Genomic DNA, 15,628 nt, shown 5'->3' with positions numbered 1-15,628 from the left:
CAAAAATATGGCTTTGTGTTTTTTTAAAAAAAATTTAAAGATGATCTTGACATTGAATATTTGACAGTCTCAACTATCTAATGATAGTCTCAACTATCTAATGAAAATCTTGGTTTATAATGATTTGCTTCCCAATATGTGAATAAGCCAAAAAAATTGAATCCATATGTAACAAGGCAAACAGTAGATATGTTGACCGCTGTTGTGTTAACCTTTATTTTGTAAGTGCCTTCTATTTGTAACAATCAGTAAGGACTGGGTGTTTATCGAGTTCATTATGAAATGCTACCAAATTAGTTAAACGTAGTACTTTAAAAACACTATATGCAAATTATACGTCACAGATACTAAATTATGCAATCCTTTAGCAAATGTATGCTAATTGGGTTGGGTAACAACTATATAGGGTAAAACAGATAAAGTTTTTAATAATGTAACTTTCCCATTTTTAAAAAAAGAAAAAGAAACTAGTTTTCAATAAAAAGGGCCACTGAAATATTTTTTAAAATTTTTTATTAATTTTTTAAATTCTTTTAATTTTTAATTTTTATTAATTTTTATTTTTATTAATTTTTTTACTTTTTATTTTTTTACTTTTTAAATTCTTTTTTCTTATTTTAACTAAAACCTTAATAAAAATCTATTTAAAAAATAAAAAGGACCATTGATGTCTTAATTCCACTGTGTGTTTAATATGATTGTATACCCAAGTTCAGTATTAAACCAAATGTAATGGGTATGATCTTTCCCTTAGTGTCCACATACAAACGTATCCTCACTGGGGTTGAAAACTCCCTTGCATTTCTTCATCCCATGGCTGAAAAAGCATACAAATGAACTTATCGAATAAGCAATTTTTTGGGATCTAGGCCTGCTTCCCTTCCAGAGGTATATGAACTATGGAGTTTGCACAACCTGGCTAAGCAGAGGATAGGATTTGGATTTCATACAGATTTCCTACGGCCCCAGATTGCCCAGGTGCACTGTCTGCATACCGATGATAGAATGGAATAGAGCAACATAACCCTTTGAGTATCTCTAGAAGATAAGATCATGTGAACATTAAAGTTATTTAAAGACTGTCATCTAAAGATAACTGGTCCTCTGAGATTCTTTGAAAAGTTATATATCTAAAATGAACTGTCCCGTTTCCAAATAGTAAATATACAAAAAAAAAACTTTCCATTTTTTTTAAAAAAAGAAACTAGTTTTCAATAAAAAGGGCCACTGAAATAAAATATTTTTATTTTTTTATTATTTTTTTATTTTTTATTTCATTATTTTTTAAACTTTTTATTTTATTTTTTTAATTCTTTTTTCTTTTTCTCTATCTAGTACTGAAAATTCTAGTACTAAAAGTTCAAAACAGTTTCCCTGTTTGTATCTGTCAATCTATCAAGACACTGAACGGTCAAATTTGGTTATTAGCAAAGTGATGATGCTTTGGCCCACCAAAATGAAAACCTCATATTCATTTTGATAAATTGAAAGTTTTGAAATGTCACAGCAGCAATTACATTACTGTTATATTGAGGTTTTTCAACAGGAATGAAACACAATCCTTAAATAAATGTATTTAAATAAATAAATAAACTTTAAATAAACTAATCCGCACACTTAAACCAAAATAACCATTCTCAAGCTCATTCTGTGCACATTCTGAACATCCTCTAATCTGCATTCCAACCTTCATCTTAAACCCTTACAAGTTAGCTTATTTTCCGCACTAAAGGAAAACGGTGACATTTTTATGCCTTTAGTATTCCATCTTATGTACTAATCATTCTATAGCTACACTAAATTTGTCAGTTTTCACAAGTACATATGTTGTAAACACCAACTTTCTTGCTAAACCAACAATAAAATGAAAAGACCTCAGTTGTGTATCTAGCACATGCTTTGAAAACTGAAATGTTTTCTCTATATCAGATGTTAAGCTGCCACGTTTTTTCTTGGCTATTTATTATCCTTGCGATCCAAACCGCCTTCCGTGGATTCAGACGTGCCATCTATAGTTCTGTTCTTAGTATTGAGACACAAAGGAGAGAGGTCCCCATGCAGAAAGTAGGAGTTGACACTTGACTGAGTTACAGATGCAGAACATTCAATTTTGTTCTGTTTCGGGAGTATACTTTTCAGTTTTTGAAGAGCTGATCCTTCTAAGACTGTTGAGGTTTTAGAAACATGGTACATAACATCGAAAATCTGCCACTATCGGGCTGTTGTTTGGGAAACAAACACTCATTCTCAGCTGAGGAATTTTTAGCTGTACAGTTAGACCTGTTCTTCCACATTGTACAGTTTCATTTTTTTCTTTAATCTGAGTGACCATTCTTTGTAGAGTTAACTGGTGGAGGTAACTGGAAGCTGTTGGGAATCTTAATTCTGAGGTTTCAAACAGAGTGAGTTTCCTTTTTTCTGTGCGCTCCACTCAAGCTTTTGCTCCCAAGTCTACTTTTTGCAGCACTGCACATGTTTCTTTACTGTCTTTGTAAGAATCACTTTCATCGAAATCCCGAGTTTTGTTTTTAAAGGATGCAGGCTTTGCTGCTGGTAAGGCTTCTAAGTTGAGAAGTAAAGTTTTTTGAGGTATGCCATAAAGTATGCCTTCTTCATTAACGTCCAGTGTTCCGGACTGAATGTCTTTCATTGCTGTTGAGAGCAAACCATCGGCAAACTCAGCACTTCTTTCCACATAGTCCTCTCTGTGTCTGTGGCGTCTCCTGGATGGAAGGAATAAAACGATGGTGAACTGATGCAAGAGAGACATGCTATGGAAGGGAAGGGTCCACTCCTTTATTATACTCCTTGCTTAGGTAACTTCTGATAGTTTTAAGTCTTTGAGATGCTGTAGCTATTGATTACCATAGCAAAAGTTACAGTTTGGTAGGACCACAATGATACCCCAGCTTCTATAGCATCCCTTCCAAGAACTTTATATCCCAGCTCAGTATCAGATAACTCTCTCAAATGCTTGCAATTCCCTTTTGACAAATGTTTGTAGGGTAACAGTTAAAACTTTCATTTTCACAGTCTCTTACCGCCTTTCTGGATGGCATCTGCTCCGCAGCCAGGCCGGGATGGGAGGAGGAAGGGCCTCATTCCAGATGGATCACTGGGCACCCTGACCAGGGGAGGAGGTGGACGCACGATGGAGACAGCAATCCCAGGAAGAGGATGGATCTGAAAAGAGAAAGTTAAAGGTAAAGGCTTCCCCTGACATTAAATCTAGTCATATTCGAATCTGTGGGTTAGTGCTCATCTCTATTTCTAAGCCTCAGAGCCGGCATTGTCCGTAGATACCTGCTAGGCCATGTGGCCGGCATGACTCCATGGAGCGCTGTTACCTTCCTGCCAGACCAGTATATATTGATCTACTCACATTTGCATGTTTTTGAACTGCTAGGTTGGCAGAATCTGGGGCTAACAGTGGGAGCTCACCCCACTGGCTGGATTCGAACCACTGACCTTCTGGTCAGTAGGTTCAGCAGCTCAGTGGTTTGATCCACTGCGCCACCGGGTGCATCCCTCCCTCTATTTTCCCAACTCACCTTAATCTTCTAGATCTTCAATAATTAGACTTGGTTCTTTTTCACTAAAAGAAACAAAAAAAATTGTTAGTACATAACACCCAAAGACTCCCCCAGCCCAAAAAAAGGCCCAACCCACACCCAAAAAGTGAGAAGAAGTTACCTCGATTCCTGGGACTGCTGACTCCACCGTGCGTCCTCATCACTTCCACTGGCCAGGGTGCTCTGTCAAGGAAAGAGAAGAGCAAAGTGAAATCCCGTCCTCCCCTTCCCCTTTGCAGGAAGACAGGGCGCCTGCATTTCGCTCCTTACCCAGGACTCCTCGGATAGATTGGGGCCCTTCCTCCTCGCATCCTGGCCGGGCTGCGAAACAGATGCCATCCATTGGTGCTGTGGAAGGAAGAGAAGAGACTTAGTTGAAATTCTGGTCCCCTCCTCTTCGCAGAAGTACAATCCTCTTGCCTTCCCTTCTTACCCAGGTCTCCATTTCTGTGATCTCATCGGAGGAGGAGGCCTCCAGATCTTCCTTTGGAGGACTAGAGAAGAGGAAGAGAAAACAGCAAAACATTAGTCACAGAACCCTGTGAAGCAATTTAGAAGGGAAAAAAACAACCAGAAGAGAAGGGGGAAGGGCTTACCTTACAGGGTATATTTTAATACTCCTCCTCCCCCGACAGCATTTGCAACAATTTAAACATAATTTCTGGATGTTCTGCAAAAGAGAAAGGAGAACAAGGTTTGTAGGTTGTGTTTCTTCATCAGTTTGCCTATGCGGTCAAGGTTGGACTTCTGCAATGCTAACGAAGAAACACAACCTAGAAACTATCTACAGACCCACTAAGAAAATCCAACAAATGCTCCATTCAGCAAAGGAGAAGAGGGATCCTCTCACCTCTGCAGGAGTCTACCGTATACCATGCAGCTGTGGACAAGTCTACATAGGGACCACCAAACGCAGCATTGCCCAGAGACAAGTCAAAGAACATGAAAGGCACTGCAGACTAACTCAACCAGAGGAATCAGCCATAGCAGAGTACTTGATGAACCAACCTGGACACAGTATATTATTTGAGAACACAGAAATGCTCGACCACTCCAACAACTATCATGTCAGACTACACAGAGAAGCCATTGAAATCCATAAGCATGTGGACAACTTCAACACAAAGGAGAAAACCATGAAAATGAACAAAATCTGGCTACCATTGCTTAAAAAAACCCTCCAAAATCAGAACAGTAAATAAGAAGCAGCACTCTGAAAACAGAAGAATTCCAGACAGAAATCAATCAGGGACAGCTAATGACTCTGAACAAAGGATTCCCCCAGGCCAGGATGTGAGGCTGGGAGGGCCATTTAATGCTAACAAAGGTTATTAATTACAACATTCACACTGGCCTCCAACAGACAAGAGTTCTTCCCCCCACCTAGGAACTTCCACAGATATATAAACCTTCCTTGCTTAGTTTCTCCATACCTCACAACCTCTGAGGATGCCTGCCATAGATGTGGGCGCAATGTCAGGAGACAATACTTCTGGAACATGGCCATACAGCCCGGAAAACACACAACAACCCTTTAGAGAAGCTATTTTTTTGGTTTTTCTTATTTTGCAACCTAGTTTTGGTCCCTCTTTTTTGTAAAATTGTTCTAATAGTACTTGAAGAAATGAGAGGAGGAGGAAAAAGAGGAAGAAGTCTTTTGGGTAATTAACAGACCATGAGGCAACACATTAATATTTATTAGAACAAAATAAAGAAATCATCTTAAATACAAATATCATTAGAAAAAAATACAATAATATAAAACATATGTTATTTCCGATATCACAGTTTGTTGTGGAGTCACAGGCCAATGCGGGTATAATTTAAAAGTATTATTTAATATCCATAAAAATAGTATGAAAGATTGATTACATTTTAAACTGGAGAACAGATCCAAATGCTATTAATGTAACATAATCTTATGGGTTTTAACAGCAGAAAATAAGTTTGCAAATACTTCCGTTCTCAGAAGCCACCAATTTCTGTAAAAGGACAGAGGAATGGAGAGTTGGGATCCCTCTCTGCAAGAAGTCCAGATCCAACCCAAAGTGAACTGCTCAGGTATTCTCAAACTGGTTCGTAAACCTGTTTGGAGCACCGTTTCTTGCGATAAACCAAATGACTAATGAAATTGTAATTATCTTCTGATTCTCCTTGTGGAGATTCTTTTTGGTATGGGCCATCATTCCTTTCTATGAGCCCCAAATGCAATAAAATAGTCCAGATATATACCCCACAGGCTTGATCATGTTGACATCAGGGCTTTTGAAAAAAAGAGTCTGTGATGAAATTTATTTGAAAAGCATTCCCAATAATGACAGATTTAAAACAAGCTTCTCCAGGACTGATTGGTAAACTCTTAAAGAACTAGCCAATGACAAAAACATCATATGGAAACCTGCTGACAAGGGGGGTGCCATCGTTGCAATGAACACAACGAATTATATGCAGGAGGTATATAGACAACTGTCAGTCAAAGAGCATTATTCTCTTGTAGATAAAGTCCCGACCAAACATATTCAATTCATCATAAGAACCATAATTCTGGAAGGACTTAGTTTAGATTATATCACAGAAAAAGAAAAAAGATTTCCTTATGACCTCACATCCATGCATTCTGGTCTTATAGACACTACCTAAAATACACAAAGACATCAGGCCACCTTTGGGCCGGCCCATTGTATCTGGGTCTGGCTCAGTCCTCGAACCACTATCCAGATTGGTTGACTCTTTTTTACAGCCCTTTGTCAAACAAACTATGTCATATATCAAGGACACCAAACATTTCATTAACATCATAGAGAAACAGAGTAATATGGGACAGATGAGACAATAGGGGATATGCAACCCAAAATAGAGTTTGGCTACTCTCAACAAATTCAAGTCTCCAGAACCAGATGAACGATGTCCATGAATATTGAGGGAACTGGCAGAAGTCATTTCAGAACCACTGGAAATAATCTTTGAGAATTCTTAGAGAACAGGAGAAGTCCCAGCAGATTGGAGGAAGGCCAATGTTGTCCCTATCTTCAAGAAGAGAAAAAAAGGACGCTAACTATTACTGTGCAGGCAGCCTGACGTCAATACCAGGAAGGATTCTGGAGCAGATCATTGAGGAGGCAGTTTGCAACCACTTAGAAAAGAATGCTATGATCACTAAAATTCCCCAGTGATTCTCAAAACAGGTCACGCCAGACTAATCTTATCTGGGGAAAAGAAGGTTGAGAGGGGACGCGATAGTCATGTATAAATATTTGAAAGGATAAGGTAGAAGGAGCAGGCTTGTTTTCTGCTGCCCTGGAGATTAGAACTCGGAGCAGTGGGTTAAAAATTACAGGAAAGGATATTCTACTTGATCATTAGGAAGAACTTTCTGACTATAAGAGCTGTTCAACATTGGAATTCACTGCCTCAGAGTGTGGTGGAAGCTCCTGCTTTGGAGGCTTTTAAACAAAGCCTGCATGGCTTTCTGTCAGGGGTACTTTGTGCTTCTCCTGCATGGCAGAGGGTTGGACTAGATGGCACATGTGGTCTCTTCCAACTGTTCTTACAGATAATCTAGGTCTCTGTAGCGGAGACCAGAAAGCGAGTGAGTTAGGGATTGGAGTGAGAAGAATCTGGGTTTGGAGTTTTGAAAAGGAAGGAAGGAAGGTTTTAGGAACTGTTAGTGAGAAAGCTCTTTGAGGGAAAAGTTAAACTAGGGCTATGAATTGTAGCGAGCCTCTACGGGTGAATAGTGCTTGTGTTAAGAGCCTCTGGAAGAGAGGACTCAAAGGTTCAAAAATCACACAGACAGACTACAAACAGAGGCACAACTATGTGGCCCAAATGATTCATTGGAACTTATGCCTCAAGTATCACCTGCCAGCAGCAAAGAACTGGTGGGGTCACAAACTTGCAAAAGTATTGGAGAATGAGCATGCAAAGATACTGTGGGACTTCCGAATCCAGACTGACAAAGTTCTGGAACACAACACTACAGACATCACAGTTGTGCAAAAGAAAAAGGTTTGGATCATTGATGTTGCCATCCCAGGTGACAGTTGCATTGACGAAAAACAACAGGAAAAACTAAGCCGCTATCAGGACCTCAAGATTGAACTTCAAAGACTCTGGCAGAAACCAGTGCAGGTGGTCCCGGTGGTGATCGGCACACTGGGTGCCGTGCCAAAAGATCTCAGCAGGCATTTGGAAACAACAGACATTGACAAAATTACAATCTGCCAACTGCAAAAGGCCACCCTACTGGGATCTGTGCGCATCATCCGAAAATACATCACACAGTCCTAGACACTTGGGAAGTGTTCTACTTGTGATTTTGTGAAACAAAATCCAGCATATCTATCTTGTTTGCTATGTCATACAATAATAATAATAATAATAATAATAATAATAATAATAATAATAATAATAATAATAATAATAATAATAAAAACCAAGAACTTACTTTTAGCAGTCTCCGGGCAGACATGTTTGTCTCTGTACAAGACCAGAAGACAATAGAGATGGCAACGTTCCGTTTTGTCTTCCTGTCACAGACGGAACCGGTCTGCTTCGGAACTGCATTCTCATGACAATGGTGTAAACCAAGGGGCCCCAGACTCCAGGGAAGTGATGGCCCCTTTCTGAACCCATATACATTGGGTAGTTGCCCTACCAAATTAGAAAACAGTGTTAACAAATTAAAAAACAATTAGAAGAAAAAAGTGTCCAACACATTATACATGGCCTCCAAAATCATGACCAGAAGACCTCTCGGAAATCCACTCATTTGTAAAAAAACATTCAAGGGTTGCCACATCCCCTGTCTGTCTGAGAACAGACGCTGGTCCCACCAGTTACAAACACATATTTAGTTATATCATGCAAAAGTGAATGAAACTACCCAATCTACAGTTGTCTCTGTTGTCCAAGGCCACCTTTCACCTATATATGTTTTCTCGTTTCTGGCCATTCCAGTTAGATAAGCGAGTGTTGGATAAGTGAGACTACTGTATCTTTAAGGTTAATAAATAGTACAAAGTATAGTCCCACATCATCAGGAGATTGAACTCCTTTCAATTTAAACAATATTACAATAACTGTGAATTGGTCCAAAAGATTTAATTCATAAAGCCAAAAAAGAGAGATGTTACTCAAACATGCTGCATCAAATATATGCTGAGCTCTGTGTTCACATGTCAGAAGGAAAACACAGTTGAACCATTGTCTTTTTTTTTTTTTGCCTTTGACAACAATGTAACTTTTTCTGGGAGAACTACAATACTTATCTATATAGGCACGTGAGCTGAATGTTGCATTGTGGTACTCTGCACTTTTAAACCCCCCTTATAATAATAATATAATACATTTTATTTATACCCCACCCCCTCTCCCCAAAGTGACTTGGGGAGACTTCCTGATCTTCAATAAGCTGTTCCTTTCGTCTTTATCAAGAAGCTCACAAATTGCTTGTTCTTGAAGTGGGTGTCCTGGTCAAAGTTTAGTTATTTTTCAAAGTTGGTTTATAGCATCTACATTTACCGCTAGGAGAGATCATCTGGAGGCATGGGGCAGGGGGCTATCAGTATGCTGATGACACCCAAAGATGTTTCTCCATGCCATGAAAAACACTGTTATCTCAGGATAGCGGGTCTCCTTGGAATGAATGCCTGGAGGAAGTAATGGGCAGGATGAGGAGAAACAAATTGAAACTGAATCCAGACAAGACATCGAGAGCACTATGGGTGGATCAACCAGTTCTGGATAGGGTTACACTCCCCATTAAAGTCTTTGGTCTCAGCTTGTGGGGGGTGCGCCCCTCGATCCCTCTCTTGAAATGTAAGAACAGGAAGATGTGATGGTCAGGAGTGCTTAGTACCAGCTTCAGCTGATACGCCAGTTGTGCCCCTTCCAAGAATTGCAGGACCTTAAGAAGGCTGGATTCCTGAAATGCTCTTTACATTGGGCTGCCTCTGTACCAAGTTTGGAAATTCCGATTAGTTCAAAACAAGGCAGGGAAACTAGTTATAGGAACATCTAGGAGTGATTCCACTGGTTTTGGAAAGCCTACCCAGTCTAACTATGGCTTTTACATCATATTCTGTGTTTTTGTATTTTAATATGTGCATGTTTTAAAATATGCACTTCTGGTTGCATTTAACTTAGCTTTCTTACATGATTTCATAGATGTATTTAATTAGGTTGTGTCTTCCCTCAGGCCACATAGAGAGGTAAGCAATAAATAAAAGATGATGATTATGGTTGTTGTTTGCAATCTGTTTGTCCACAGGATGATATGCAGCAGGTCTAATATATTCAGTTGGGCCCAACAGTTGGGTCTTGTCTGGGATACAACAAACATAAGCAGACGGATTAGCTCAAACCTTCTTCCCTTGAATGCTTATTGGTGCATACTGGGTATGCCATGATTGGGGTGAGTCTTCTGGCCATCTTCATGGAAGTGGTGTTTGGGGGAGGTTACTTAGCCTTACAGATTAGGAAAAGTGGGAGAGTGCATAGGGAACACCGCCAGAAAAGGTCCATGGGATGGAGGTACCAGTAGTGGGAGGGAGGTCAGCTGCTCTCCTAGACTGGCATGCAGTTGTGATGCTTTGTAGAAATATATGACAAGAAGTGTCCTAGTTACACAGCTGCTGGAAAAAGAATTAAAATCTGGCTCAACTGGAGCTTGTTTGACCTTGGAGACCATTGGAAGATTCAGAAAAAGTGTTCAAAACAATGGAATACTTGGATCTGTGGGAGGAACTGCCTGCCTGTGGGAGAACCATTTGGCTTCTGTCCACCCTGAAGCAACATTTCCTGAAGTCTTGGAGTGCCTCCTCATTCCTATTTCTGTGATCCTAAGCCACTGATCATCGTTTCCCCATCCTTGCCACCCCGACTGTGTGGCACCCTGCTCCTGTTGTTTCCATAACTGTGCCTCATTTCCCTCAGCCTTTGGCTGCCACTTGGCAAGCTTCACAGTGTCCAGCTTTCACCCTTTCCCCGAGTTATGCTTCTGCCTGCTGCATCAGAGATTATGCAAACGTTGGGTGTTTCCACCCTTTTGACTCCGGGTTTGACTCTTGTGAGGGTCATGGATGATGGCAATCTTTTGGATATTGAGAGACATGCAAATTTATCACACTGATGTCGGGATTTGCCACGCATCATGGCATATTTGTGGGTCCCTGTGGAGGGCCTGGAGAACCAGTCACTCCATGGCCCACATTGCCTGACGTACCTCTGCCCCATCTCCCAGAGGGAAGCGTCACCACCTGACTTCCCCCCCATTAAACATAACACGGGAAACTTCCCGCCTTGCCTCGATGGCAGCGTATGCCCAGACCCTTGCCCCCACCTCCCTCACTGCACAGACTCTGTGCCCAGTTGGTTTCCTGTCTGGAATTACCATTTTCAGAGTGTTTTCTTTATGTAATGTCCTGATTTTAGAGATTATATTGTTGCTTCCTGCCTGGGGGAATCCTTTGTCGGGAGGTGTTAGCTGGCCCTGTTGGTTTCCTTTCTGGAATTCCCATTTTCAGATTGTTTTCTTTATGTAATGTCCTGATTTTAGAGATTATAGATTATTAGGACCCTTTAAGACACGGCGGGGGCGGGGTCTGTTCCCGGCCTTGGGGCCACCCCTTCAGGCCTCTATCTCCAAAAGAAAATAAATGGTTAAAAGAAAATAAACCTTGGTCCTTGCGGCCTCCCTCCTGCCTGGCTCTTCGGCGGGGGGGGGGGGGGGGGAGGTTCCGGCTCCGGCTTTCTCCTAGCTGGGGCCGCCCTGAGGCCTGCGGGGCACGGAGGAGGCTGCGTTGCTCTTCGTGGGCGGGGGGGCCTTTCTGGAAGCCCCCCCGGCCTTCGCCTCTGCAGGCCTCAACATCCAAAAAAGAAAAGAAAAAAGAAACCTTGGGGCCTCGCGGCCCTCCTCTTCGGCAGGCGTCACAGGCCCCGCTGCGTGGAGGCCCCTCCTCCTCCAACCACCATGGGGCCTTCCAGCCAGGCTGACGGCTGGGGTTTTAAGGCCCTGTCGAGGTTTTTGACGGGATTTTTAATTGTATCAACCTAGAGGCGTGGATGATGGGTTGTGTTGTCCAATTTCAAGGTTGGGGGGCCCGTAGTTTAGTTGTTTTGCTCGGTGCCGTGATTCCATCACTCTTTTATATATATAGATGCCTTTCATGCCCAGAGAGATGCCTTCAGGAAAGGCTTGAGCAATCCTGAAAAACAAAACAGGTTCCCTTAAAACTGGAAAGACCAGTATCCAGCAATTGCAGTGATGCAAAAGGAAGCTTTTAAGCAGAGGCTGGATGGCCATCTGTCGGGGGTGCTTTGAGTGTGCTTTTCCTGCTTCCTGGCAGGGGGTTGGACTGGATGGCCCTTGAGGTCTCTTCGAACTTTATGATTCTAAAAGTATTTTAAAACAAAAAAGTTCAATGCATAGAAACACAAATGAGGCCAGTCAAAGGTAAGATTGTTACATTCACATTGAAAAAAAGATAACTTGTTCTTTTTTCAGAAGATGAATAGACTCCTCTTCATGGGTATAAGTAATAGTTCTTGTGTCTTTACTACAGGTGAGTAGACTCCATATCCTTGCAAATAACTTCATCACATTGAAGCAGGGAAGTGCAGGGCTCAGTCTGACTCAGTGTTGGAACGAAACGGATGGTTTTCCTACCTGCATCACACTGCGAAAGGTGTCAGTGGCACTCAGCCTTCTTTCAGGACATTTGCCCTCACACTTGAATCTCTAGGCACCGCCCACCATCCCTCCCCTTCCTGCTTTTTGTGGGGAAAAACCTCTCAGCTCTTCCATGTTTTCAACTCCGGACGCAAGGAGGGTTAGGGAAGGGAAAGCAAGGATGCTCTCTCTCTCTCTCTCTCTCTGTCTCTCTCTCTCTCTCTGGCGAAGATGATACAGCCGCCTCCTTCTCCTTGGTGCTAATTGCTACATAATGTTCTTGTGCATTGAAGAGCTTTTCCTGTCAATTTGTTGTAAAACGGGATGTTTTCGTTCTTAATTTGTAAAACCATAACGTAATTCGATGTTTAATAGGCTTTTCCTTAATCCCTCCTTATCATCCAACATTTTGGCTTATCCAACATTCTGCTGGCCCGTTTATGTTGGATAAGCGGGACTCTACTGTAATGGCATTTAAAATGGGTCCCGGCTGCATTTATTCTCCAGTGCAGATGCATCCTGAAAAGGGTGTGAACGTTGGGAAACTATAACTCCCAGGACTGCACAACATGGAGACATGGCACAATAATAACAACAAGAACAACAACATTTAAAATGAGTCCTGACTGCATTTATTGTCCGGTGCAGATACATCCAGTGAAGGGTATGGGCCTTGGAAAACGATGACTCCCAGGACTGCACATAATACCCAACCCCAGATCAAAAGGCAGTCTGGTAAAATGACACTACCGAGAAGAATCCTCCACCTTGTGTGACTGTGGAGCAGAACAACTCAGCACCTGTATGCTTGCCCACAATGCCCTGCCTCATGCACAGAGGGAGAACTGTTTAAAGCTACAGACAATGCAGTCACTGTTGTCTGTTTTTGGTCTAAAATTATTTAGCTGCTTGTGAAACCTTTTTTTTATCAGTTTTATACTTATTTATATATGCTATGCTTTTGACCCATAAATATATATCTCTATATATCTATATAACTATACTAGCTGTGCCCGGCCACGCGTTGCTGTGGCATTGTCTGGTGGTGTTGGTGAGAACTTGTTGAGGTAGTGGTGGTATTGAGTGTCTGTTGTATGGTTGTCTTTATGTTTAGTATGCATTTGGTTGTTTGTGTACTGTGAAAGTGGTGAGGGTAGAGGGGGTCTATGTCCCTGTGTAGTATTGTATAGTATTTATACGTTGTCCATGTGTTGTGAATGCTTGGATTGTGTCATGCTGCACAGTAGAAAGGGTTGGGCTGGATGGCCCTTAGGGGTCTCTCCAAACTCTTGGATTCTATGCTTCTATTATTATTATTATTATTATTATTATTATTATTATTATTATTATTATTATCATCTTCATCATCATCATTATTATGTAGAGGCTGGATGGCCATCTGTCAGGAGTGCTTGGATTGTGTCCTCCTGCATGGTAGAAGGAAGTTGAGCTGGATGGTCCTTAGGGGTCACTCCAAACCATAGGATTGTATGATGATGTTGTTGTTGTTATTATTATTAGTAGTAGTAGTATTAGTATTGAGAGGCTGGGTGGCCATCTCTTGGGAGTGCTTGGATTATGTACTGCATGGCAGAATTGGGTTGGACTGGATGGCCTTTAGGGGTGTCTCCTAACTGTCTGATGCTATGATTCGATGTGTATTATTATTGTGCAGATATTGGATGGTCATCTATCAGGAGTGGTTGGATTGTGTCCTCCTGTATGATTATAAGGAAGTTGAACTGGATGATCCTTAGGGGTATCTGCTAACCTTAGGATTGTATGATATTCTTATTCTTATTGAGAGGCTGGCTGGCCATCTGTTGGGAGTGCTTGGATTGTATCGTCCAATGGCAGAGTTGGGTTGGACTGGATGGCCTTTACGGGTCTCTCCTAACTGTCTGATTCTATGATTCGGTTTGTATTATTACTGTGCAAATCTTGGATGGCCATCTGTCAGGAGTGTTTGGTTTCTGTCGTCCTGCATGGTGGAAGGAAGTTGAACTGGATGATCCTTAGGGGTGTCTCCTAACCTTATGATTGTATGATGTTCTTCTTCTTTTTCTTCTTCTTCTTATTATTATTAAAGTAGAGTCTCACTTATCCAACATACACGGGCAGAATGTTGGATAAGTGAATATGTTGGATAATAAGGAGAGATTAAGAAAAAGCCTATTAAACATCAAAATAGGTTATGATTTTACAAATTAAGCACCAAAACATCATGTTATACAACAAATTTGACAGAAAAAGTAGTTCATTACACATTAATGCTATGTAGTAATTACTGTATTTACAAATTTAGCACCAAAATATCATGATATATTGAAAACATTGACTACAAAAATGCGTTGGATAATCCAGAACGTTGGTTAAGTGAGACTCTACTGTATTATTATTGAGAGGCTGGGTGGCCATCTGTTGGGTGTGCTTGAATTGTGTCCTCCATGGCAGAATTGGGTTGGACTGGATTACCACAATAATTATTTCATATTACAGTAGAATTTCACTTATCCAACATTCGCTTATACAGTGTTCTGGATTATCCAATGCAGTCTGCCTTTTAGTAATCAATGTTTTTGTAGTCAGTGTTTTAAATTTTGGTGCTAAATTTGTAAATACAGTAATTACAACATAGCATTCCTGAGCATTGAACTACATTTTCTGTCAAATTTGTTATATAACATGATGTTTGGTGCTTAATTTGTATAATCATTACCTAATTTGATGTTTAATCGGCTTTTCCTGAATCCCTTCTTATTATCCAACATTTTCACTTATCCAACGTTCTGCCGGCCTGTTTATGTTGGATAAGTGAGACTCTACTGTATATTTATAATCTTATATTATCTTCTTAGAACTGGGTTATATGAGGCCCCTTCTACACAGCTGTATAAAATGAACACTGAAGTGAATTATTTGTCAGTGTGGACTCAAGATAATCCAGTTTAAAGCAGATAATATAAAATTATAAATGGGTAATATAGCTGTGTGGAAGGGCCTTGAGTCTACACTGCCATATAATCCAGTGAAAATCAGATAATCTGTATTTTATAGGCAGTGGGGAAGAGGCCTGAGGCCTAACTGTGCCCGTCCCCTGGGCAGAGTAGGTTGCTAGGAGACCAAGTGGTCAGAGTTGGCAGCAATTGGATAAAAAACAATTATTCGTTTCCCTCTTAGGACTTTATTTTTCTTTTCTTTTTGTTGTATAACCGTAGAGGCATGGATGAGGGGTTGTATTGTCAAGTTTAGTGTTTCTGGGATGTGTAGTTTTGTTGTTTCGTCCTAGGCCGAATTTTTTTTATCCTTTTATATATATAGATCTGTATGTATATGTATATATAAACACAGACATTGCCTGTGACAGTAGAGTGGGCCCTTTAAT

The 15,628-nt window shown here is 40.8% G+C and overlaps 1 protein-coding gene across 1 annotated transcript; it reads right to left on the bottom strand.

Annotated features, from left to right (window-relative positions):
• Positions 1-2,008: 2,008 nt before the first annotated feature.
• LOC134295124 (ligand-dependent nuclear receptor corepressor-like protein) lies at positions 2,009-8,217 on the bottom strand. The gene is made up of 5 exons (XM_062967027.1): positions 8,020-8,217; positions 4,169-4,242; positions 4,009-4,066; positions 3,042-3,058; positions 2,009-2,723 (listed from the first exon to the last, which is right to left on the bottom strand). Exons 1-5 carry the CDS (start codon positions 8,041-8,043, stop codon positions 2,432-2,434), a joined length of 465 nt encoding a protein of 154 aa, XP_062823097.1. The 5' UTR covers positions 8,044-8,217; the 3' UTR covers positions 2,009-2,431.
• Positions 8,218-15,628: the final 7,411 nt, after the last annotated feature.

Source organism: Anolis carolinensis, unplaced genomic scaffold, assembly GCF_035594765.1.
Source record: "Anolis carolinensis isolate JA03-04 unplaced genomic scaffold, rAnoCar3.1.pri scaffold_79, whole genome shotgun sequence".
Lineage (NCBI taxonomy): Eukaryota > Metazoa > Chordata > Lepidosauria > Squamata > Dactyloidae > Anolis > Anolis carolinensis.
The sequence above is the reverse complement of the archived record's forward strand: the minus strand, read 5'-3'. Positions and strand labels throughout refer to the sequence as shown.

Bases quoted from the DNA above. Each gene is read 5' to 3' on its own strand.
- LOC134295124 (XM_062967027.1), bottom strand. From the start codon at position 8,043: ATGTCTGCCCGGAGACTGCTAAAA. The intron at 4,243-8,019 runs GTAAGTTCTTGG...TCTCTTTTGCAG, and splicing joins CTGCCCGGAGACTGCTAAAA to AACATCCAGAAATTATGTTT. The intron at 4,067-4,168 runs GTAAGCCCTTCC...CCTCTTCTCTAG, and splicing joins ATTAAAATATACCCTGTAAG to TCCTCCAAAGGAAGATCTGG.